We start from the raw sequence: 27147 nt of genomic DNA on the forward strand, positions 1-27147 counted from the left end.
GTGGCCATGTCCAACAGAGGACGTCCACAGGCTGATGATGATGATGTATCTCGATCACGCAACATCAACATGAGACATTATTGTGGGCCACATATGGAAATGGCTGTCCGCTGAAATGAATCTACGACTGGTCCAGACTTCAGAGTGGTTCTATTACTAAGAACTTTGTTAAATTCAACTATCAGTCACTATTATTATTTTTATAAAAAAAAATCCAAACAAAAATAACATACACAAAGTTTTATTTAAGTAATACCTAGTAAAAATGACAAACTCAGTCTGATGTAGTAGGTGAATAAGATTAATTATTATTATTAGGTACATTACTTAATAGGTGCGTAGGTACAATCTTCCAAGGCGATGTTGTTATCGTCACATTAACATAGATTTAAACTTAAAATAGTTTTACAGATTAATAGTTCTTCACTAACAAAACATATAAGTATTGATAATAATTAATGCAAAAACGTTAAAATGCGTCATTTTAAATAATTCTTTTTTAATTTTTCATACTTACATAATATTATCTAATTACTTTTGCTTAGGTATTGTAAATCAACAACAGTACCACATAGAATAATTGTAGTATCTAATGATAAGTAAGTAATTAGTTTTCAATTTGTGATTGTCATGGTACTTAAATTGCCGGGTAGTGAAAGCGACGCCGCGTCATTTTTAATATGTTGCAAAGTAAAATAAATGTTATTCACACTACATAAGGTACATATTTGTGAAATATAAATACAACAAACAAAAACAAATCCACGCGCGTTTAATGGTTTATTCACACTTCTTTTTCGGATTTTGCTTTACACTAGTGGAGATAAAGTTCAGTTTACTTTGTGATATTTTAGATTAATGCTCCAATGGTACTGATTCTGATCGCAACTAACGTAATAATAATTTAGAGAGGTTTAGACACAACTTCACCAAGTATTTAACCTCCGTTTGGGGTTTAGTTACATTGTAATGCTATCCCTTTTTGGCACATGACATACACGATTTTCAAAAAGGAGAGATACAAAGAATGTCAACTAAACCATGATTGATTTTCTTGGTCAAATTAGGCATTAATGTGACAATAAATTTCAGTACAAACTTTATTTTAATAATAAAAATATTAATTTAGTTAAGTATGCAGTATTTATGTCACATATTTCACTAACTAAATAATATAATAAAATTAGTTTGAATGCTTATACTTTATTATTTAAGAATTAAGTTAAATATAGTTGTTATGTTTATAAAACACAATGATGTGATAATAATATAATAATTATATCATAGAAAACAATATTATATTTAGGCTTTGATTTTCATTTTAATATTCTTACAATAGTTTTTTTTTTACAAATTACTTAATTATAAGTAATCAAACATTTATTTACAAAGTCTACATTAATAGATACAATTTTATTTACAAGATTCAGTAACTATTTTACTAGCTATGAGGCACGAACAGTGAAATAGCACCAATTTGAAAATTCATACCAGTGTGCTTAGTATAACATTTTACAAATCACCGAAGTTCGCAGAGTTAGAGCGTCGAAACACTTCAGCGTATCAATAAAATGGACCTTAACTGCCTTGTTTTAAAGCTAAAATTCATTTGTATATCTACAGCCAGCGCTCCAAGCGGAATCCTTACTAAATTAAAATCGGTGGTAATGAATTTTTATTTGACAACTAGTCAAATCAGTTACTTTTTATCAAACGTCAAAACGCGCGCTTAGTATGCGAGATTCTATGAAATCCTGGTGTGTGACGTCACAATCATTCGACGTGTTTTTTAGTTTAATCGATAATTTAAAATGGTTATTACACTTAAAACCAACAAAGGACGTGGATTTGAGTTGTTTTGGAAGACCCTCTATTTAATAATAATTGAGAAATAATTTATTTTTGATGTAGTCAAATACCCAATTCCTTTAGGTCCATCTTACTCTGACATTATGTTTCGACACTCGAAGTCTATCAAAGTTGGTGAGTTTTAAAATCTTATACTATACTCTATCTGCGGAAAGAAGTTAGCATAGCACTCTCTCTGTTACGTAATCCAATCCAAATGATAGAGGCAAAAGTTTCAATCTCTAACCATTTTCACCAAGTCAGTTTCAGTCACCAACCAATCACAAACGAAACTATGTTTTCTAATTGAATTTAGAATGTTTTTCGAAACCATTTTCGAATTGAATTTCCAATGTTTTTTGAGAAAATGTTTGCCACTGCGATTTTTGCCTCTATGGCAAAAATCTCTTATGCATTTGTATGGGATTACATAAAAGAGAGAGCGCTTTCCGCGGATAGAGTATAAGTACATAGATATAATGGCTTTTTGAAAAATATTTCTAGACTATCTAGAATGTAGATCAAGTACAAAAGATCTACCAGGCGTTATACATAGGCTATATCCCTATAGATTTTGACACATAGAAAATACTACAATTCAAAATAACGATTATTACAATATTTGAATAGATTTGTAGGGGACCTGAGATACAGATTTAACAAACTTACTTCAGGATTGCCAACACAATTATTTTTAAGAACAAAAATAAGTTTCATTCAGTAGTTTAAGCGGACCAAGTGCGGATTTTACAAACCTTCGAGAACTTTCTAACAAAAACTTAGACATGCAGGTTTCCTCACGATGTTTTCCTTCATCATTTCGATGCTTGGTAGTGACTAGTGGCATTATGTACGTTGCCTTCCATATAAGTGAGGCTATGTTTTATATCGCGTGCCAATAAAGAAACGAACAGTAAAGTAAAAAGCGGCACTATCATTTCATCTCACTCACACACTATACACAGCTATACGGTGTACTCTCTCCAATTTAATGGAAACGCATCTTAACACCGTTTTTTTTATTGCGTAATAAGCTTGCGCTTGACGACAATCATGCTTAGAAAAGCAATGATAAGGTCAAGGTTGGAGCGCGTTCACCTAGAAGATGCCTATTCACTCTTGCTTTGTATTATAGGTATACCTGGCAAGAAACACTGACACCAGAAGGGTATTCCACACCCTAGCGGTTCGTAGCATAACCTTAGCGGTTCGTATCAGAACCTTAGCGGTTCGTATCAGAACCCTAGCGGTTCGTATTAGTACAGGAGCGGTGCGGGCGAAGGCGGCGGTGCGCGCCCGGCTGGTTCAGTCTCCGATTCATTCGCGTCAGTAGAAGCCGGCGTTGGAGGGGGCGGTCGGTTCGATGCTCGGTAGTGGCGATATGCGCGCCGCCTCCCGCCGGACGCCGTGGCCGGGCTAGGGGGTGGGTTGGCGGTCGGTCGAGGGTAGCGACCGCATAAGCTATCCGATGCAGAGTTTGATCCGGCCGAGTTTGAACCCGCTGAACCGGACCCGGTCGCGCTTATTCTATGTGGAAATAAAAATTAAGATCATTTATTTGTATTGCGAAAATAATTACAAAATACCACAGCATAAATACGAAAGCCATCTTGGATTTTAAATGGACGTCATTTTCGTAATCATGCCCCGAAAACCTCAGGAATGACACTTTTTTTCCGTCAGCCCCGATTTTTTTCACTAACATCTATCAGATAACTGAAAGAGTCGAAATCTCGTTCTTTTGGTCCAGTTTTATATGGAAAGATCTGGTAACCACTGTATGTTTATCCCAAGAAAACTTCTATCATTACATAATTAATGTCTACTATGACTTGGTAGTAGTAGAAGACAGTAGCACTCACTCGGAGGAGGGCAGCGAGGCTCGGGCGAGCGGCGGCGGCTTGACCAGCGGGAAGTTGCGCTGCGCGTGGTGCGGGCGGCGCGCCCGGCGCAAGCGGCGCAGCGCGGCCCACGCGGCGCCCACGGCCGCGCCCACGCCCGCCACCGCACCGCACGCCACCAACGCGTGAGACTGCCCGCCCGGGCTTGCACCCACCGCTACTACCTGTACAGTGTACAATATAAAAAATGCCAGGCTTGGGGACGCCCGTCAGAAGCGAAGCTCATACCTACGCATTTTTCAGAGAAAGTAGTCTTGACCGGCTTGGCAAGTCCAGTCCAGTCTATACTAAATATAAAAAGTCGAGTAAAATAACAAGTTCCTAATTGGTGGTTTGATGAAGTTAATGGCATAGCAACGTTTTTGCGGCAAAAATTGTTACGAGTATCGTACATCTCCTGTCGCTGCGATGTGTGAAGAGGGAGCGGTGCCGAAAGTACGTATATAGTTGCAAGCTGCATGTAGCCCATTAACTCCCTAACACTTACTAAATGCAAAAAAAAAAAACAAATCATAAACCTTCTTAAAAATAGTTATATTTATACAGTACATACTTGATCTTTATGCAGAAACTCGCAAATGGAGGGCGCCTCGTCTGCGCCGTCCTCGCAATGCGCGTGGCCGTCGCAGACCAGCCGCGGCGCCAGGCACAAGCGTTCGTCACATCTGAACAATGAACATTTTGTACAGCATTACCATTTTATAAGTCGCATCGCAGAGTTACGCTGATGTACCTGCGCAGAAATCTATTTTATTTTTTAATGGCGCGTATATATTTCAACCGATTATATGTAGCGTGCGTCCGTCCACTGGTTGATGCCTACGCGCGGATTATGAGCGAGGCAACACGAGTCTCTGTTGTTATTGTGTTTAAAATCTTAACGTCAAGGAATAAGGGCTGTATTTCATTGGTGTGCATTCGGTTTTAGTCGACGTTAAGTTGCGCTTTTCTGCGCAAACGAATTTTGTCGGCAAGTGTGCGCTGCGCTTACCTGAAGGCGTCCGGCAGCGGCGCGTGCGCGCAGTAGGTGCCGGTGCTGCAGCCGCCGAGCGCAGCTGCGCACGAGCCGTCCGCGCAGCGCAGGCCTGCGCACGCGTCGCAGCGCGCCTCGTCCGACCCGTCCGGGCAGTCGCGCTGCCCGTCGCATCTGTAACAAAAGCATTGTATCAATTACAAAAAAACAAAAAATAAAATAAAAGAACGCGACTACGCAAAGCTAACGCTGCACGAACGTTGATCGCTGAGTTAGCGTCACTCAGACGCTGTGTGGTGTTGGTACTGTGGTTAACTGTGGGTAAATTATTACGAAAACAAAAGAATAAAACATGTACCTAAGGGCTATTTTTATAGAATTTGCGACCAAGTGAAAATTATTATTATTTTGTGCTATATTGTAGAGTAACATGCGTTCGTGATTGTACCTGACGCGCTGAGGTGGGAGTCGCGTAGCATAGGCGCGGCGTCCACGCTGCGCTTGTGCGCATATGTTCGACGAACGCCTACGTTGGAGAAAGGTTAGTATGAAGTGGCTTAAGCGACAAATGTCGAGGAGTGCGCGTTTCTGTTTGCAGCGTAGGCAACAGTAACGCAACGTAACACGCTTGCATGTATGCCTATCGCGTCTTCCTACTACTCACTTCCAGTCGGCGGGTATGCAGTGCGCGTCGGGCGGGTCGGCGCTGTGCGCGGGCGCGTCGCATAAGAATTGGCCGGCGGCGCACGCGCGGCGCGCGGCGCACTGCAGCCCGCAGCCGCACGCGCCACCCGCGCCGCAGGCGCCCAGCGCGCCGCCGCACGCACGCCCGCCGTAGCACGGGTGCTCGCGGGCCACCTGCGTTTACAAGTTAGGAATTATTGCTCACTTTGATCGCTAACAAGGACCTCACAAGAAAGCTCAGAAGACAAAGAAAGCCGCTTCAAGTCCGCTGCAAACTTGACGGTAAACTTGCTCGTGTATAACCAGCGTTACTCACCCGATGTACAGGTATGGCAGCCACCAGTCTCGCGAGGTGCGGCAGCGGCGCGGCGGGCGCGTCACGGCGGTGCAGCGGCAGACGCATGGGCATGCGCTCACTGCCGCACAGGTACAGCGCGCCGCCGAACGCGGCCAGGGCGCCCACCCAGCCGCCCTGCCATACCACACGTCTGCAACAACAACAGCGATAATCATCATCATGTGCCGTCCAAGGACACTAACCTGTTGCTAGGCGAGTCGAGGTCCAACGCGTGTATCTGGCGCGCGACGGCCCAGTACACCGTGGCGCTGTTCTGCTCCACCGTCAGCGCAGTCACGTTGCTGACGCGTGCGAGCTCCACGCGCGATGTGCCGTCCAAGGACACTAACCTGTTGCTAGGCGAGTCGAGGTCCAACGCGTGTATCTGGCGCGCGACGGCCCAGTACACCGTGGCGCTGTTCTGCTCCACCGTCAGCGCAGTCACGTTGCTGACGCGTGCGAGCTCCACGCGCGATGTGCCGTCCAAGGACACTAACCTGTTGCTAGGCGAGTCGAGGTCCAACGCGTGTATCTGGCGCGCGACGGCCCAGTACACCGTGGCGCTGTTCTGCTCCACCGTCAGCGCAGTCACGTTGCTGACGCGTGCGAGCTCCACGCGCGATGTGCCGTCCAAGGACACTAACCTGTTGCTAGGCGAGTCGAGGTCCAACGCGTGTATCTGGCGCGCGACGGCCCAGTACACCGTGGCGCTGTTCTGCTCCACCGTCAGCGCAGTCACGTTGCTGACGCGTCGAGCTCCACGCGCGATGTGCCGTCCAAGGACACTAACCTGTTGCTAGGCGAGTCGAGGTCCAACGCGTGTATCTGGCGCGCGACGGCCCAGTACACCGTGGCGCTGTTCTGCTCCACCGTCAGCGCAGTCACGTTGCTGACGCGTGCGAGCTCCACGCGCGATGTGCCGTCCAAGGACACTAACCTGTTGCTAGGCGAGTCGAGGTCCAACGCGTGTATCTGGCGCGCGACGGCCCAGTACACCGTGGCGCTGTTCTGCTCCACCGTCAGCGCAGTCACGTTGCTGACGCGTGCGAGCTCCACGCGCGATGTGCCGTCCAAGGACACTAACCTGTTGCTAGGCGAGTCGAGGTCCAACGCGTGTATCTGGCGCGCGACGGCCCAGTACACCGTGGCGCTGTTCTGCTCCACCGTCAGCGCAGTCACGTTGCTGACGCGTCGAGCTCCACGCGCGATGTGCCGTCCAAGGACACTAACCTGTTGCTAGGCGAGTCGAGGTCCAACGCGTGTATCTGGCGCGCGACGGCCCAGTACACCGTGGCGCTGTTCTGCTCCACCGTCAGCGCAGTCACGTTGCTGACGCGTGCGAGCTCCACGCGCGATGTGCCGTCCAAGGACACTAACCTGTTGCTAGGCGAGTCGAGGTCCAACGCGTGTATCTGGCGCGCGACGGCCCAGTACACCGTGGCGCTGTTCTGCTCCACCGTCAGCGCAGTCACGTTGCTGACGCGTCGAGCTCCACGCGCGATGTGCCGTCCAAGGACACTAACCTGTTGCTAGGCGAGTCGAGGTCCAACGCGTGTATCTGGCGCGCGACGGCCCAGTACACCGTGGCGCTGTTCTGCTCCACCGTCAGCGCAGTCACGTTGCTGACACGTGCGAGCTCCACGCGCGATGTGCCGTCCAAGGACACTAACCTGTTGCTAGGCGAGTCGAGGTCCAACGCGTGTATCTGGCGCGCGACGGCCCAGTACACCGTGGCGCTGTTCTGCTCCACCGTCAGCGCAGTCACGTTGCTGACGCGTCGAGCTCCACGCGCGATGTGCCGTCCAAGGACACTAACCTGTTGCTAGGCGAGTCGAGGTCCAACGCGTGTATCTGGCGCGCGACGGCCCAGTACACCGTGGCGCTGTTCTGCTCCACCGTCAGCGCAGTCACGTTGCTGACGCGTGCGAGCTCCGCGCGCGAAGTTCCGTCCACGTTCGCGCGCATGATCGCGCCGAGGCCCGCGTCGCTCCATATTAAGATCCTACAAGCGAGTTCTTCCTTTAATTTTTATTGCTCTAAGTAGTTTTCTTGTTAGCACAGGTACACATTTTAGTTTGATATAGCGACGCGACAGCTAGATAATGCAACACCAAGACGAGCTATAGGCCGACCGCACTTTGGATACATACACATATAAATAGCTTCATACAAATCATAACCCTTCCTTTTGGCTTTGCCGTAGTAGGGTAAAAAGTAGTTTGCACAAAACTCAACTATAATAATTATTAAACATACCTTTTCGTTTGATGGAAAGCCAAATGTCGCGGCATCATTTTCTCGCCTCGCAATATGACACCAATCGAAGAGTTGTTATCGATGGAGGTGATATTTATCGAGTCTGTGTCTAAGCAGGTCCAGTATAGAGCCCGGCCGAGTATGTCTAAGACCATGTGGAATGGACGGGTGAGACCAGTGACGATGGTCACTGCGTCATTGACGACGGATGTAGTCGAATACGAGATGGGTACCCGCCGTATTGAGTGGGATTCGTCATCCATCCAATACAGGTGCCTGGAAGAATTTTTCGCATCAAAATTAAACCTAAATACCATCTGTTTAATAAATAAGTAAATTAATAAATAAGACCAGCTACCTAGGTACTTATAATATGCCCGTTTGCATCTACGTACCTATATCATCATGATCAACCCATGACCAACTCACTATAGAGCACGGGTCTCCTCTCAGAATAAGAAGGGTTCTGGCCATATTCTACCACCCTGGCCAAGAGCGGATTGGCACACACCCTTGAGAACATTATGGAGAACTCTCAGGGATGCACGGAGGAACGTTTGTTTGGATCATGGTGGCTTTGGGAGATAATAGGTAATAAAGTTCGGTTCTTTGGTTTTTGAGATAATCGCGAGCATACATACATATACACACGAATCAAATACATAACCTCCTTTGTTTGAAGTCATTTAAAAAGAACAGTAGTTCACAGACAGTATACAATAGATGGCCTACCAGGAATCCTACGAAAATAATTAGATTAGATAGAAAATAATGAGATTAGAACGCCAACAAACTGGCTCTCACCAGATTGGCGAGAGACAAACAATGTACATTATCTGGTAAACGCTTGATTATAAAAAAAAAATATAAAAGGAAAAGGTGACTGACTGACTGACTGACTGATCTATCAACGCACAGCTCAAACTACTGGACGGATCGCGTTGAAATTCGGCATGCAGATAGCTATTATGACGTAGGCATCCGCTAAGAAAGGATTTTTCAAAAGTCAACCCCTACAGGGGTAAAATAGGGGTTTGAAGTTTGTATGAAAGTCTGTCAGTTTTGAAGTGTCTATAAAGAAGTTTTGTAGTTAACATTTTTGCAATTAGCAGTATGACATATTTTACTAAGCTCATTTATGTTAAAATCTCATAGTTAAAGATCAACCTTAAGGGTGTAAAATAGGGGTTTAAAATTTGTGTAGTCCACGCGGACGAAGTCGCGGGCATAAGCTAGTTATAAATAAAAAAAAGATATCAAACTTACTTGTTGATGGGATCGTATTCGACAGCTCGCACGCTTTTCAAGCCCGTCAAAGGTATGAAAGCGTCATTGCATTCGCCGTTGGCTGTCAAAATACGACCAACCGCGTTCTTTTGTGCGAATAATAGGAATTCTTCTGGTTCTGAAAAATAAATTGAGTTTGAGAAATAAACGCGGCGCCTTTAAATTCATACGTACACGCTTGACCACAATCACACCTGATGGAAAGTGATGATGTGGCCTAAGATGGGACGCCGGACGCGTTTGCCTAATAACTCTTGTTTTAAACCGGATCATAAAATTGGTAGGAAGCACAGATCGCTGAAGGTATACACGGGCGACCATTGGTTACAAAAAACGCATGCGTTCAGTAGTGTGTCGGAACAGATCGGGTGCTGTCGGTAAAGGCCTTGAGTGAGTGAGACAGACTAGTTGCGTTTCTATCTGGCGTTCCACGAACCTGTTTTTTTCCCTACTTCACAACTAAAGGGCACACTGGTTGGACAGTGTATCTCGTCCCTGATGATACACTTCAACCCTCATTAAAGATGACGTACGATTATCTTAAAATTTAATAGGATATTTTTTACACACCTGAACAAGTAAGGTTGTCTCTATTAAGCCGATAGTGTGTAGGGCACGCACAGCGGTAGTCGTTGTTAGGCAAGGGCAGACACAGGTGTGAACAGCCCCCGTTGTCCACCCCACACTGGTTGGACAGTGTGTCTCGACCCCGATGGTACACTTTCAGATCAGAGATATAGTCCAGTTGGTTGTGGATCGTTTTGCGGTTCGTGCCGTCAGTTTTCTTTGATGCTTCTATAAGGCCTATAGAACAGAGGGAGAATTATGATATACGATCAGCTGAAAAGGGTCGAAGGTAGTACGGATGATTTAGTAGTTTTTTTTAATTTATAGACTTATAGACTAGCGTTTGGCTGCAGTTAGACTTGCTGGCAAGTTATGATGCAGCCTAAGGTGGAGTGCGCTTGCCTAGAAGATGTCTATTTACTTTTGACTTAAAGGTACCTATTTCACTTTTGACTTGAAGGTACCTTTATGATAGCGATTTGAATTAGAAACGAGGAACCAAATCGCTTCGTACGTGTTCGTGGAATTTCAACTGCGTTCGCGACAATTTATTTTGTTTTTAAAAATAGAATTTAGGGAACATTTAATGTTCCAGGTTAGCCCGCTATCATCTTAGACTGCATCATCACTTACCATCAGGTGAGATTGCAGTCAAGGGCTAACTTGTATCTGAATTTAAAAAAAAATTATAATTATGACATAGTTTCTTAATATATTGAAAATATCCGATAGAATAACTCCATGTTATAATTTAGTAGGAACACCGCCGAAGGGACTTGATTCCATAGTTATGTGAAGTGTTATCAAACCAAATCGGACGACCAAAATAATATAACAGGGACAAAATAAATTGTATATGTATTCATTATAAGACTACAGAATATAATGTGTACATTTAAGGTGATTTGATAGGCCCAGCCGCGAATATTCAAATTTTAGTTAGTTTTTCGAAAATAGTACACTAATCATACATCGAAGGCTTATGGTTATGGTATGGTTTTGCGCGCATAGCATTTATGCATCTACATGTTTTTCCATAAAACTTTGGTCAAAAATACTAACTTACTTCATATTTGTGCAAGTCTGGGAAAATTCAGAAAATTATCTTTCAGGAACAAAATTTCGAAAAACTAACTAAAATTTGAATTTTCGCGGCTGGGTCTACCAAATCACCTTAAGAGTCACCAAGTATTTTGAAAACCCTTACCAGTATTCCAATCGCCCCAAAACACTCGATCTCCATACAAAGCTATCGCGTACGGCATCGGTATATTATCAGCCAACACTTTCCTTCCCGTGCCGTTTAAGAACGCAAACTCTATGACAGGTGGGTCTAAGGCCGCCCAGTATATGGCACGCTTGTCGTAGTCTATGGCCAAGGCGTGGACGCGGCCCACTTGCTCGAATAAGATCGTAGGGGAACCCCCGTCCATAGTGGCCCGCTTTATGCTCTTTGACCCAAGTTCCGACCAGTACATGTAGCTGAAATAAAAAGATGTTTTATGTCACTACTCGCGTCACGAAAGTAGATTTAAATCAAAAAACCGGCCAAGTGCGAGTCAGGCTCGCGCAATGAGGGTTCCGTACTACAGTCGTATTTTTTCGACATTTTTCAGGATAATTCAAAAACTATGTTTACTGTAACGATTATTAACAATCACTACTCATATTATAAAATGCGAGTGTTTTGTTTGTGGGTTTGTCCTTCAATCAAGCCACAACGGAGGATATAGTTAAAAAGGTGGAGAGCGACATAAGATACTTTAATCCCAGAAAATCAAAGAGTTTCCACGGGATTTTAAAAACTAAATCCACGCGGACGAAGTCGCGGGCATCAGCTAGTTAAGTGCATATAATAATTATATTTATATAAAAAAAAAAAAATATATATATATTTATCCGTGATTTTATCAATACTTACCCTTTCCTTGGGTCCAAGACAATGCTCTTAGGTTTCTTCAGCCCCTGCCATATGAGCGTGCGTCGACTAGAGCCGTCAAGACGAGCGACTTCTATCCGTTGTGACGCCGTGTCCGTCCAGTAAATGTTCTGACCTGACCAATCTATTGCTAAACCTAGAATAAAAGATATTCTATAAAAAAGTGCTAATTATTAGTTTTTATATTTGAAAGATTATATTATTAAGAGGAATACATATTTTCACTAAGCTAATCATTACTTACCTTCCACCAAACCCATCCACTCAAGTATTTTCTCTATATCAGATCCATTAATAGAACATCGGTTTATCGTTTTCGTTCTGCTGTCAGACCAATAGATTTTTGAACCCGATACATGAACAGCTAAAGCACTGTGAAATAAAATAATATTATAAAAAACCGGCCAAGTGCGAGTCAGGCTCGCACAACGAGGGTTCCGTACAACAGTCGTCTTTTTTCGACATTTTGCACGATAATTCAAAAACTGTGATGCATAAAAATAAATAAAAATCTGTTTTAGAATGTACAAGTGAAGACCTTTCATATGATACCCCACTTGATATAGTTATCTTACTACGAAAATTAAAAATACTAATTATTAGTTTATGACCACAATTTAATTTTTATTGTGTAATGTAACCACAAATTCACGGTTTTCAGATTTTTCCCCTAATGCCAGCTTATAAGACCTACCTACCTGCCAAATTTCATGATTCTAGGTCAACGGGAATTGTACCCTGTAGGTTTCTTGACAGACAGACGGACAGACAGACAGACAACAAAGTGATCCTATAAGGGTTCCGTTCTTCCTTTTGAGGTACGGAACCCTAAAAATAATAAAAAATTGGCAGTCAGCTTTCATTATCTATAAAATTTTATTGTATTTTTGTCTTATTACTTTAACTTATCCTATTCTATTTTATTTGGTACATTGGTATATGTATTTGTATTCTGTTTATATTTAAAATGGGTGTAAAAATTGCCTGAAATAAATGATTATATTATTATATAATATTATTATTATATAAGGTTATATCCAAAAGTTATGAAATCAGAATGAGTTTTGTCTTTTGGATAACAACACTGCTTACCTGACTTCCTTCAACTCTTTGATAGGTAGAACAGCGTCGTTGTTTTCGTTTTCAATACTAATTCGCCCGATCACGTTCTTTCTGCTGTATATTAGAAACGCTTCCGGTTCGATGCACGTCTTGCGATCTTTGCTCAGTTCCAAGCCTGAATTGGAGAAAATATTGATAGGAGTTAGACGTAGTTAATGTATCTTCAAACAGTTTGCCTATTTTCAACCGAATACTAAACAACTAACCAAAGAACATAATTCGATGCATAAAGTTGTAATATGCATGTGTGCAAAGTTTGAACGTAACATTGACTATAGTCGAATTTTTAATCAAACAACATTTTTGACGTTTCCAGTGCTACCAGATTTTTATGAAAAATAAATAGTGTAGGGCAAAAAGAATCACCAACTGAGTTAGTACAGTAGCTATGGGTAACTTTGGAACGGTGTAACATTGTGAGTTCGGTTCGGTTCATATTGATGATGATAACACTTATAGAGGTTCTTATCTATGTGTGAGGAAAGAAACCAAGCGACTCACTGACAAGTTTCGTTTAATCAGGACACACAGATGCACTAAAGTAAAGCGAAGGCGAAAAAAAGCAGAAGACAGTATAAGCGAAAAGCTAATTACGACTAGGAAGTAAGACGATTACAATTACACACGAATACAAGTCAAAATGCGTAGCACTTATAAGAAACATCAACCCGCAGCTGCGCGCCGGTCGTGAGTCGTGACTGTCTGGCGTACTAAGTCGGTGTCGAGCGCGGCCGCATAGCGGGATCTATTCTGTGTTCGCATTGTACACGACGACGCGCGGCGCCCGGCGTGTATGTCTAATTTGTGTGTTAATGCATATGTATGTATGTCTGTGTGTGCATGTGTCAACCACACACTCACCTAATGGACAGCTGCAGACATAGTCCTTTGGTCGGTTGAAGCAGAGATGCGTACAGCCCCCGTTGTTGTCAGCACAGGGCGTGTGGCCCACAGGCTCGCCCAAGCGAAACGCTTTTACACCCATCATGTTAGCCATCTGTTCCACTACCGCTTGCCTTTCTAAACCTAAAAAAATGTTTATAAGCTTTAAGTTTTAAAGGCCAGATTAACAGACACATAATTTTAAAATTTCAAATGAAACATAGACAAACTACATATGAAATAAAACGGGCCGAGTTGAGAACGACCTTCTTTTTGGAAGTCGGTTAATAAAATAAAGTGCACTGCTACAAGTAATATGGTCCCTTGGGTACTATGTCTATGGTACTATGGTCCGTCAGTCTGTCTGTCAGCGGGCCGTATCGTATTTCGTGAACTACGATAGGTATAGGTAGGCTGCCAGACGCACAACAGACGGAAACGTTTGAGTGCGGAAACCAGCCCAGAATGAAGAAGAAGGTAGGCTGCCATAACAATTGTTTCTCTAATTTTACATACCTGTATCTTTATTTATCCTGTCCAAGGTCCGTCGTTGCATATCCGTCCAGTACAAATGTTGCCCGAGCAGTGTCAGTCCGAAGATGTGTAAAATGTCGCTACTGTGAAGCTCCCGTCTCTCTAATCCGTCCATGTTGCACACCTAGTACCAACACATTATTTTAACCAGTAGGCTGATATCGTAAAACATCAATCATTATTACAATCTCAATTGTTGTGATTGGCTGAATTTGTGCTATTGATATGACGTATGTTCCACCAACAAAAGTCTTGCTATTGTATCGAGTGGGATGTCATATGAAAGAGGAAAAAATACTGAGTTCATTAATAAAATAAAGTATGCTATTAAAATATACCAAGCGACAGAAATCCAATTTTACTATAATATTTCAGCATTTCTTAAGATGACCGTAGTCGGGTTTTAGTTTTCAACTTTATCTTGTTACATCTAGATTGGATGGATTTAAATGGCTTTCAATAATACCTCAATCTCTCTATGGGCTTCATAACAAAGCTCAGAGTCAGTCAGCGGGCGATGGAGAGAGCTATGCTTGGAGTTTCTCTACGTGATCAAATCAGAAATGAGGAGATCCGCAGGAGAACTAGAGTAATCGACATAGCTCAACGGGTTGTGAAGCTGAAGTGGCAATAGGCAGGGCACATATTTCGTACAACCGATAGACGTTGGGGTCCCAAGGTGCTGGAATGGCGACCTCGCACCGGAAGACGCAGCGTTGGAAGACCCCCCACTAGGTGGACGGACGACATCAGACGAGTCGCAGGGAGCCGCTGGATCCAGGCGGCGCAAGACCGTGGCGTGTGGAAGTCCCTACAAGAGACCAATGTCCAGCAGTGGACGTCTATTGGATGATGATGATGATGAATACCTCAATCTTATGCGTTCTTGCATCACCCCAATATAGCTTATAATTAACGGTATCCAGAGCGATCCCATTGGGCCAAGTGAGCTTTTCAGACACCAGCAGTATCCGGTCGGTTCCGTCCAGGTTGGCGCGCTCGATCTTGGGTTTCTTCTCGTTCCAATCTGACCAGAACATCCAACCCGCTGTTGGGTGGAGGGCTATAGCACGCGGGTAGTATAGCTCGTCGTGGATTATGATCTTTAATTTTGGAAAAAACATAATATCATTAGTATCGGACTCCGATTTTTTAGATTGGTATGAAGGGTTCCATACCATTCTATAAAAAGACAAAAAAAACACGTCTGTTGTATGGGAGTCCCCTTTGAATATTTGTTTTATTTTAACAAATTTATTTATTTCTAAAATGAATATTTAACTAAATATTCTGTGAATATTTAAAGCGTCTACCTATTGCCCTTATCAATATCGAGCAAAAACGAGCAAAAAAAATCACGTTTATTGTATGGGACCCCCTTAAATATTTATTTTATTGTTTTTCGTATTCGTTGTTATAGCGGCAACAGAAATACATCATCTGTGAAAATTTCAACTGTCTAACTATCACGGTTCATGAAATACAGCCTGGTGACAGACGGACAGACGGCTGTTTATCAGGCAAATGGACGGACAGCGGAGTTTTAGAAATAGGGTCCCGTTCTATCCTTTGGGTACGGAAACTTAAAAAAGAATGTAAACAGTTGTTTATTAACTGACTGACAGTTACTCACCTTCCTCGCGCTGCCATCCAGCCTAGCGACGGTGATAGTGTCAGAGACGGGGTCGGTCCAGTATATGTTTCTCGCGAGGGGGTCTATTGCTATGCTGTCGGGCACCCCGTTGCTGTGGATGACCACAGACTGCTCGCTGCCGTCTAAACGCGCACGGGATATGGTTTTGGACTGCAAAATATAATAATAAATAAACTATTGCTTAGTCTGCTGCATTCCAGATGTCTCAAGAAGAATCAAGAAACTTAAATGGCGTTGGGCTGGCCATATGATCAGATCCCCAAAGGATAAATGGACCAAAGAGGTCACTTACTGGTACCCCAGAGATGGGAAGAGAGCGAGAGGACGGCCACAGAGGAGATGGGAGGATGACCTGCCAAAGGGTTGGCGCGGACTAGCGTTAGATAGGAAAAAATGGAGAAGTCTAGAGGAGGCCTATGTCCAAAGAGGACAACCTGAACTGTAAACTGCTGGTGTTACTAATTTTTTTAGAATAAATTATGTAGGATAGGATAATTAAATAATAGGAAATAAGAAATTAGTAATACGTTTAGTTAGTAATATAAGATGTAAAACTAGTGTATCAGTGAATAAAGGCTATTTTATTTTATTTTATTTTATTTTATAGTCTGCTGCAGAACTGATAGCCGCTGGGGCAGACGTGTTCTGGAGTGGAGACCGCGTATCGGCAAGCGGACAGTGGGACGACCTCCAACCCGCTGGACTGACCTTAAGAAGGTAGCGGGAAGTGGGTGGATGAGGAAGGCAGAGGTGAAGTCTGCAAATCCACACTTGGCCAAACCTCTTCTTATTTTGAGAGAAGACCCGTGGGGTGATTACGTAAAACGTTGCAGTAGCGGCAGCAATGCGACAGTTCATTTGCTGTCTCTATTTTTCTTCTTCTTATTTTGCTTTGTGGCTATTGCTGTCTCTCTCTAGCCGGACGTTTGACAGCAATGATCGCGAGATTTACGCCTGTCGTGAGATAAGTAATCACCCCGCCGTGCTCTGTATTGAACCGGCGATAGGTTGATCATGATGATAAAAACCTTACCTGACTATCAGCCCAATAGATGTATTCGCTTTTAGGGTCAAAGTCAACAGTGAGAGCTCTCTTCAAGTCCTTCAAGGGCAGTGTATAGGGAGTGAAGTCGGGGGAGTCTAGCGATATCTTGGATATGACGGATCTCTGCGCCACTAGCAGCATAGACTGTGGCGTGTTGTAGCATGTTGTGTTGCTGCCTTCTTTTAGCATAACGCCAGTTGGACAGGCGCACACATATCCTGAAAACATGGTATAGTTTATTTTTTATTCAGATACAAGTTAGCCCTTGACTGCAATCTCACCTGGTGGTAAGTGATGATGCAATCTAAGATAGATGCGGGCTAACCTGGAAGTGGTATGGCAGTTTCTATTACCTATTATCCTTTGGTTTCTACACGGATTCGTACGGGAACGCTAAATCGCTTGGCGGTACGGCGCTTCCGGTAGGGTGGTAACTAGCCGCGGCCAAAGCCTCCCACCAGTCCAAACCAGAAATTTGGAAATGATTAAATTCCAAACTCCTGCCGGGAATCGAACCCGGGAGCTCCCACTAACAAGACTACAGTGCTTACCACTGCGCCAGGGAGGTCGTCAAAATCAATCAATGGTACCTTCTACAAGTTCCATTATTATTAGGTAACTAGCTTATGCTCGCGACTTCGTCCACGTGAACTACACAAATTTCAAACCCCTATCACCCCTTTAGAGGTTCAATATTCAAAAATCCTTTCTTAGCGGATGCCTACGTCATAACAGCTATCTGCATGCCAAATTTCAGCCCGATCCGTCCAGTAGTTTGAGCTGTGCTTTGATAGATCAGTCAGTCAGTCAGTCACCTTTTCCTTTTATATATTTAGATTAAAAAATAGTAGTTCATATTAGTCCCGCAAATTGCTAATGCGCGTGGCTGCCATTTTAGTGACGTCAGCACTAGACTGAAGTTTCAAGCTAATTGTGTATTTTTACTTTATTTAAGTCGTCTAAATGACGTCATTTCGATGTTAATGAGACAAGGTTCCAGCGCAATTGCAATTTGCGGTAGTTATAACTACTAACCTGGTGAAGTAGGTGCCAACAGACACAAGTGTGAGCACCCCTCGTTCTCTTTGCAGGGATAGTCTCCGGTGGGCATCACTTGTCTGCTTCTGTCGTACACCTTAATGTCCACAGGCACTGGGTCAGATTTGATCAGCTCTTTTATACCACCATTGGTTGATATATCCCAAGTGTATATTCCCCTATTAAAATAAACATAGTTTCTTTTTTTTTGTTGTTTTTTTACGAGTTGAATTAAATTTTTTTGTACAAAGATTTTTTTATTATTTTAAATTAAATTTAAAGTAATAAAAAACAACAACAACATTAAATTAAAACTAAAATAAATTATATTTAATCATAATACATAGTTGCTTAATTAAAACACGAAAAGCTTCTTACAATATGATTAAGGTTAATTTTTCAGTGAATGAGACAAAGCGGATATTATATCTAACTAAAATTATAAGAATGGGTAATTCGAAAATAAAGCGACTGATTCAAATAATCAATTTATGGTGTATTATATGATATTTGGGGTGTAAGTGGCCCGAATTCCATCCTAGTGGCCAAAGTCAACCTCACCTGCCCGTGGTGCACCCTGCCAATCAGCTAACGAGGCTCTGACGCTCCCAGTCCCACTCATGGGTCGCTGTATTTATACCGCACAGCGTAATCACTATGGTATGTCTGCTTCGTGGTAGGATTCTATCCCGAATCCGCCTGGCTAGCGACCACACTCCAGTCGTAACCAGCCGCAAAGCACCCTGTGCGTTCCGGCTGCGAGCTGGAGAGCCAGTTCCCCCTCCCATCCCCCCGAATAGTGTAATTCCTGTGGCCATTGGGTCCGTCGTGGAGAATTAGGCCCTCTCGTATCCGTAGGCGTGATATATTGGCGCGGGGTCCAGGGAGACCCGATGAAACGGTTGTCCGCTGGCCGCCCGTTGGTCCGTAGGGGGCCCGAACCTAGGATTCCCGACCTAGGAGGCTGCCCCGCCGCCGACGAAAAAAGCCCGGTGAATGACCGGAGTGCCGGAGTGGGAGACCGGAGTGGAACCCGCCGGTCATTCAACGGATCGGATTGGGGGCCCTTCCGTCCCCCGTGCCAGTAACTCACTCTACCTGCGTGATCGGGAGCGGCTGACTCTACATCTTTGACCTGGAGACCACCGTTGTTACAACATTCGTCAACCCGGTCCCCTCTTCGATCAACCCCTAATATACACACATGATGCCAAAAATTAACAGAAAGAATCGTTATACAGCGGCGCCTCGTTCCACATTCCGTGTGAACTTTTGCAACATTAGAGGGTTGCACTCCAACCTAAACGCCGTTCATCATCACCTTGAAACGGCGAAGCCAGCTATACTATTCCTAACTGAAACTCAAATCTCACCCCCCGACGATACTTCGTATCTAAACTACCCCGGCTACAAACTGGAACATGTCTTCTCGCCACGCGCTGGCGTGTGTGTGTATATTAGAGGGGATATTTGCGGTCAACGCCTGTACACCCTAGAGGTTGGGGGCCTATCTCTACTTTGGTTGCGCGTGGACTTCGGGGGTCAAACCCGAGTCTATGCGTGCCTGTACAGATCCCATAGCGGAAACGCTGAGACGGACCGACTCTTCGACCACGTCCAAAGATCAGTGGACTATATACAGGAGCATATTCCTTCCGCCGAGGTGGTGATCCTAGGGGACTTCAATGCCCACCATGTGGAATGGCTAGGATCACGTACCACTGATCACGCCGGGAGGTGCGCCCATAATTTTGTCCTGGCATACGACTTCAACCAACTGGTTACGCTACCTACTAGGATCCCCGATATCGCTGATCATACCCCCTCTATTCTCGATCTTTTTCTCACCACTCACCCTACCGGCTACCAAGTTAGTGTCGATGCTCCGCTAGGGACGTCTGATCACTGCTTGGTACAGACCACCGTGCAACTTCCATCATCCGTTTGCACGCGTGCTACCGGTAGCCGTAGAGTTTGGCATTACAAATCAGCTGACTGGGATGGTCTCCGCGAATTCTACGCCTCATATCCATGGGGGCAGCTTTGTTTTTCCGTAAATGACCCCAACATCTGTGCTGTGGCCGTTGCTGACGCTATACTCCAAGGTATGGATTGCTTCATCCCCAACTCTTTAATACCCACCGGTGAGCGAGCACAGAAATGGTTTAACGGGACCTGTAAGAGGGCTGCAAACCTTAAGCAATCCTCTTACCGATCCTGGTTATCAGCACAACGCAACAATGAACCAAATACCGCCATCCTGAAAAAACAATTTAATGCTGCCTCTAGATCCTACAAAAATGCCATTGCCAGGGCAAAATTCAAGCATGTCGACAGAATTGGACAGAGACTAGTCGCAATGCCATCTGGTTCCCGCGCGTTCTGGTCGCTGGCAAAAGCCATTCAAGGCAACTTCTGGTGTTCCTCGTTTCCACCTTTGCGCAAACCGGATGATACACTGGCCCACACCGCCAAAGAGAAAGCCGAAATTCTAGGCACACTATTTGCTGCCAATTCAACGCTTGATGACGGGGGGAGAACACCGCCTACCATCCCGCGGTGTCAAAGCTCGCTGCGTGACATACGCTTTACCCAAACAGCTGTGCGTAAGGCACTCCTCTCTCTCGACGTCAATAAAGCGAGTGGGCCGGACGGTATTCCTGCGGTTGTGCTCAAAATATGTGCTCCTGAGCTGACACCCGTCCTGACTCGTCTGTTCCGTCTGTCTTACTCCTCCGGCACAGTTCCATCTTCGTGGAAGACTGCCTTAGTTCACCCTATTCCGAAGAAAGGCAATCATTCGGACCCCTCAAATTATCGACCTATCGCGATTACCTCCCTCCTGTCCAAAGTCATGGAGCAAATCATAAACGCCCAGCTGCTGGGATATCTTGAGGAGCACCAGCTGATCAGTGATCGTCAATACGGTTTTCGCCACGGCCGATCAGCTGGTGATCTTCTTATTTATCTCACGCACCGCTGGGCGGAAGCCATTGACAGCAAGGGAGAGGCTCTGGCGGTCAGTCTTGATATTGCAAAAGCCTTTGATAGAGTTTGGCATGAGGCACTTCTATCGAAACTACCATCTTACGGACTACCAGTGAAGCTGTGTAATTGGGTCGCCAGTTTCCTTGACGGTCGCAGCATCAAGGTCGCTGTCGACGGTTTTTGCTCGGAACTCAAACCCATCAATGCTGGCGTCCCTCAGGGCTCGGTGCTATCGCCCACACTGTTCATCCTGCATATCAATGACATGTTGCATCACAACAACATCCATTGCTATGCGGATGACAGTACGGGTGATGCCCTGTACAAAGGACATACACAGCTTTCTCGCGCAGTGCTGGAGGAGTGTAGAGCCAAACTTGTGTCTGACATAGAAACCTGCCTAGGTAAAGTGTCAGAATGGGGCGCACAAAACCTAGTGCAATTTAACCCAACTAAAACACAGGTTTGCGCGTTTTCCGCCAAGAAGTCCCCTTTTACACTGCCTCTTCTCTTTCAGAGCACTCCCCTCACACCTTCCAACAGCATTGGGATCCTTGGAGTCCACATTTCGAGCGAGGTTCAATTCCGCGATCATTTGGAAAGCAAGGCCAAATTAGCCTCCAAAAAGCTTGGGGTGCTCAACAGAGCAAAGCGGTACTTCGCGCCCGAGCATAGGCTCCTACTCTATAAGGCGCAAGTCCGCCCTTACATGGAGTACTGCTCCCACCTTTGGGCTGGAGCACCCCAGTACCAACTCCTTCCATTTGATCGGATCCAAAGGCGGGCTGTTCGACTTGTGGACGATCCCAAACTAACCGCCTCGTTGGAAAGCCTGGAGCACCGCAGAGACGTTAGCTCTCTATGCGTGTTCTATCGCCTGTATAATGGGGAGTGCTCTGAAGAGCTTTTTGACCTCATTCCACCCTCTTTTTTCTACAACCGCACCGCGCGCCACCGTAAGGAATTTCACCCTCACCATCTGGGTGTCTGGTGCACTTCGACCGTCCGCTGCGCCAGATCCTTCTTTCCACGCACGTGCAAACTGTGGAACCAACTCCCATCGGCGGTGTTCCCACTAGATTATAACATGGGGTTATTCAAGGGGCGGACCAACAAATTCCTAAAAGGCCGGCAACGCATCGGCGGCTCCTCTGGTGCTGCAAATGTTCATGGGCGGCGGTAATCACTTAACATCAGGTGACCCGCCTGCTCGCTTGCTCGCTATATCTATTAAAAAAAAAAAAAAAAAAAAAAAAAAATTTATATAATGGAACCGATTTCTTTGTCTTTCTCTAAACTAAATTTAGAGTATCTGCATCCTTTTCTTTTTAACAATGCTAAAAAAGGAACGGAACATGACTTTCACATTTAAAGACTCTAAATTTTAGTGCACAATACAAATGTAAACAGTAGGTTCGCGACTGGGTTTCACCATCTAAAAATTAATTTAAAACTGTCAAACTGCGTCTGTCCTTTTCATATTACATTAGAAAGAAGAGCATGCGAATACTCTAAAATTAGGTTACGTCTTTAGGTGCGATTGAATCTGCAGCTTCGTCCAAACCTTCGGCTTCGCTCAAAATGGGCCGAAGTTTTGGACGAAGTAAAAGCATAAAAGGTAGAAACCTTTTACAGATAAGCGCCGAAATTATACGAACCAACGAATGGGAGAGAGCGCAATAGATAGACACAATAAGTAATGACAGCAGAGAACCATCTTACCATGTCTTCCAATCAGTCCAATATAGCTTTTCATTAAAATATGCCAAAGCATACGGATACTTCAAGCCCTCTTTTATTATTTTCTTTCGTTTATTTCCATTGAAGTCAATCATATCTACAAACTGTAGTTTAGCATCGACCCAGTATATCAAATTGTTGTTATAGTCTATGGTAATTCCGTTTGGCCAGAATATATTATCTTTAACGATAACTTTGCGGGTCGCTGGGTCACCGTTCATACCAGCTCTTTCGATTTTGGGTATTTCACCCCAGTCTGTCCAAAACATTAATCTGCAAATAATAAGTCAAGATATACATATAAAGTCAGTCAAGTGTGAGTCAGACTCTTACACGAAGGGTTCTGTATCATCATATGAGAAATAACACTTAATTTATTTTAATTTTAAAGTTATTGTTATATTTCACATTCTATTACAGTTCACGTGATACAGTGTGCTGACAGATGGATGGGCGGAAGGACGGACAGCAACGGCTTAGTAATCCATACTTCCATACTAATATTAAAAATGCGAAAGTGTGTCTGTCTGCTAGCCTTTCAAGGCCCAACCGTTCAACCGATTTTGACGAAATTTGGTACAGAGATAGCTTGAATCCCGGGGAAGGACAAATCAAAGCGTTCCCACGGGATTTTTAAAAACCGAAACTACGCGGACGAAGTCGCGGGCATCATCTAGTAACTAATAAGGTTTCTAGGGTTCTGTACCCTTTGGGTACAGAACCCTAGAAATCTAACCATAGAAATAAATAATTTTAAAGAGATCTTAAATTTTAAGGGCCTCTAAGATATTTTCAATTTTTTTTACCATTATTTAAGAAACCATTAAACTTTAATCTTCTATATACATAAAACGAAAAGGTGACTGACTGACTGACTGATCTATCTACGCACAGCTCATACTACTGGGCCGATCGGGCTGATATTTGGCATGCAGATAGCTATTATGACATCTGCTAAGAAAGGATTTTAAAAAAATTAACCTCTAATGTGGTAAAATAGGGGTTCGAAAGCAACTTCATCTGTGTGGACTAAACAAATTTCAAACCCCTATTTTATCTCCCTAGGGGTTGAATTTTCAAAAATCGATTCGTAGCGGATGTCTACATCATAATAGCTATCTGCATGCCAAACTTAAAATAAATAAATAAATAATCTTTTATTTCAGACCAGAAGAGTCAATATTTAAATTAACAACTATATATTTACTAGAGTTAGTGTGTCAGTAACAATATTTCCTTATAGTTATGTTAGTAATGTTAGTGCTTAAGCCTGATTCGTCCAGTAGTTTGCGTTCATAGATCAGTGACCTCTTCCTTTTATATATATGTATCTAGATAGGCTTACCCCTCCTTAGGAACAAGAGCGATGGCCCTTGCTAGGTCCACCTCTGTCCAAAATAAAACTTTTCTATATTTTTGCCCTATACTTATTACTTCTATCCTATTTGTTTCTCCATCTGTCCAGTAGATTTTATCTGTGTACCAATCTATTGCTATACCGGTAGGTGTGACTATGCCATCCGATACTATTCTCATCTGTAACAATAAAATTTAAAATAATCAACAGCCATTTTCTACTCTAAAATTATGAGGTACAGTTTGTAAGTTTGGATGTAAGGGATAGTCCCCAGATCTAATGATTTGATTCTGACAATTCTTTCACTAATAGATTGATAGCTACATTATGTCCAAGTGCTACCACATACACATTCGGGTTTGTTTATTGGTACACTGCAGGACTTGTTGATTGGTCGAGAATGGACTGTAGAGGATTGCATGTAGGATATTTTCTATACTCTGTTATGGTCTGAGAGGAAATAATGTTTCTTCTAAGACCATAACAGAGTCTGTTTTGACAGATTTATGAGTAAACAATCTTGAAGAAAATTGACTCAGAATTGGCTTATATTATCAAGGTGTCCATGGCCAAGTTTATACCACAGTCATATATCTCATACCCACCAAAACAGGATTTAGGATGAGTCTATGAGAATTATTTACATGTACCTTTTCTCCAGAATGTGTGTCGTTGTACTCCATACATTGTATCAATTCCGCAGTCTGATCCGACCAGCATATTAAATTATTTTTGCACAGGAAGTCAACAGCCGACCCCTGTTCTAAATCTTTGATTATTGCGTTAATTTTGCCCAATTTAGATGTATTTGCCACTCGAATGTCAGACGCCGTCGAATACAATAATACTGGATTAATTGTGCTCGAGTAGTAGCCTGGTAAACAAACAGATTGGCCTTTTGTAAAAAGAAATATATTACACTCACATACTTGTTTGTAATAATACGAACCTTTTAATTGCAAAAACATCAACAAACAGAACACATGCATAACATTTTGTATTATTTTGTCAGCTTGAACTATTCTTCGGCGCTTCGTCATAATGAAAACAAATGAAATCGAGCGCTAACCTCCTCATGGGTTTAAAGTATTATTGCACTTAAACTTATAAGGCACGGGAAGGAATGAATTAAATTAAATGTACACTCATCTTATTCTATCTTACAGTACATGGTATAGTTATTCTTCAAGTAAGATAGGAAATTCAACAAACGGAAATATCAACAAAATATTATACGTATCCAATGTCCATCCTATCATGTAAAAAGTACTCTGTGATCCTATCCTACTCTATGCTACCGACCAGAAATAAAAGCTCTTTTTTTTTTTTTTTAATTTATTTTACGGCCCTGGAATAAAAGCTCTATGCCCTATGGATTAAAGAGTAGGTACCTATTATAATATACAGCCACAGAGTACATTGAATATACGACAGCTATAAAATAATAAAACACATACACATACAGAATCGTCAGAACATAGGGTAACATTGGTATAATAGCGGTGGTTTTTAACGGTAGCCTTCGACGGCTTTAGGCTTTAACCTTTAATAATAAACTGTAGGTATTCCCAGAGGATACGGTGGACTTTCTGGTCAAGCGTCTGTACTCTGTGCTAATGCCGTTATTAACGCCGCGAGTCGCGACTCATGGTAGACCGGCAGCCGGCAGATTATTGTAGTGATAAGCAAAATGTAAACATCATTCAAGCGCAGCGACGCGACACCATAGTTTTATTTGGGTGACTCTGACAACGCTTTCGGTCAGGCGTCCCGCGTCAGTGTCGCTACTCGAGTCGCCACACCGGTCCACCCGCTGCGCCCCACTAAAGTTCCTACATACTTAATATTTTCTTACGCCGGCTCCACACGTCGCTTTGGCACCAACGCTGGCCCCATAGATAATATTCTAATAACGGGGCTGGCCCCAACACTGTTCTATATTCAATGTACTCTGTGCACTGTTCGCTCAATGTGTGGATCGGGAAATTAGCATTGGACTTTGGAGCTCCACACGTTGGCCACAACGCTGGCCCCAACACTGCTCGCCAAACATGTGGAGCTACATTTAACAGCTACATTTGCATTAGATAGAAGTACCTAATAAAGGAGAGGGGAGGAATTCTTTCTTCTTTATATAGGTACCTATTCTGTATGATGTATCACTATCAAAAAGTATATAACGTATATAATCACTACGTTTTATGACTTTAATAAGGTAGGAAGGTGGCAGGCAGAAGCAAAACTTTCAAAACCTCGTGAATCGTGAAACATCGATGCATAAGGGGCGGTTCAATGGGAGCTGGGCAATTATATAAATAAATAATATCGCTTGTGCGTTATTGACACCACCTGGTTATTTTGTCGTGATAGCAACATTACCACCCACTGAAATTAGATAACTATTACATTTTATATTAAGGTATTCCGGCTACCATGAGTAAACTCAGTAAAGTGCAGATTATATTTTGTTTATTCAGAAGATGACCTAGCAGAGTCCGTTAACTGCATGTGGATCGCCTTAGAAATTTAATATGCAATCAAAAAAACCGTTTGACTCGCAAACGAAGGGTTCCGTAGGTGCCATCGCACAAGAAATACAATTAAAATTCACAGATATCAAGCATTCTATATAGGTACCTAGTTAATATTTTGTAACATTTATTATGATAACAGTATTAGATATAGTGAATTACGTAGGTATTTATTTAATATATTTGGCCCATGATCGATTCTCTGCTCTATCGTATAACCTAGTAATAGCCGTTACGATTTTATGAAGTGTTCTTTGATAGATCAAACTGTTGGATGTATGATAATATATCGGAATCATAATGAGTAATTATTATCTAATTATGCCTGAAATTGATACGTACCTACCCATCAAATGTAAAATTATCCATATGGCTCTGGTAATTTTCAATCAACCCGATCCGAGTGAGTATACGCCCACTTTTATTAAATTTACAAGAAATATTTCAATTATAACAATAATTAG

The 27147-nt window shown here is 43.3% G+C and overlaps 1 protein-coding gene across 1 annotated transcript; it reads right to left on the reverse strand.

Annotated features, from left to right (window-relative positions):
* Positions 1-225: 225 nt before the first annotated feature.
* arr (low-density lipoprotein receptor-related protein 6) lies at positions 226-25391 on the reverse strand. Its single transcript, XM_034969727.2, has 24 exons — positions 25102-25391; positions 24803-25026; positions 24141-24331; positions 22778-23068; positions 18065-18246; positions 17018-17247; positions 15964-16134; positions 15200-15433; positions 14313-14454; positions 13776-13940; positions 12885-13029; positions 12037-12164; positions 11775-11928; positions 11061-11335; positions 9857-10090; positions 9266-9404; positions 8000-8275; positions 7560-7745; positions 5723-5894; positions 5387-5580; positions 4741-4896; positions 4303-4414; positions 3711-3913; positions 226-3375 (listed from the first exon to the last, which is right to left on the reverse strand). Exons 1-24 carry the CDS (start codon positions 25190-25192, stop codon positions 3105-3107), a joined length of 4566 nt encoding a protein of 1521 aa, XP_034825618.1. The 5' UTR covers positions 25193-25391; the 3' UTR covers positions 226-3104.
* Positions 25392-27147: the final 1756 nt, after the last annotated feature.

Source organism: Maniola hyperantus, chromosome 6 (assembly GCF_902806685.2).
Source record: "Maniola hyperantus chromosome 6, iAphHyp1.2, whole genome shotgun sequence".
Taxonomy (NCBI): Eukaryota; Metazoa; Arthropoda; class Insecta; order Lepidoptera; family Nymphalidae; genus Maniola; species Maniola hyperantus.

Excerpts from the sequence above, each read along its gene's own strand:
- arr (XM_034969727.2), bottom strand. The coding sequence starts at position 25,192 with ATGACGAAGCGCCGAAGAATAGTTCAAGCTGACAAAATAATACAAAAT. Across the intron at positions 13,030-13,775 it reads TGTCTGCAGCTGTCCATTAG|GCTTGGAACTGAGCAAAGAT; the intron begins GTGAGTGTGTGG and ends TCTCCAATTCAG. Across the intron at positions 3,376-3,710 it reads GCCTCGCTGCCCTCCTCCGA|AATAAGCGCGACCGGGTCCG; the intron begins GTGAGTGCTACT and ends ATTTCCACATAG.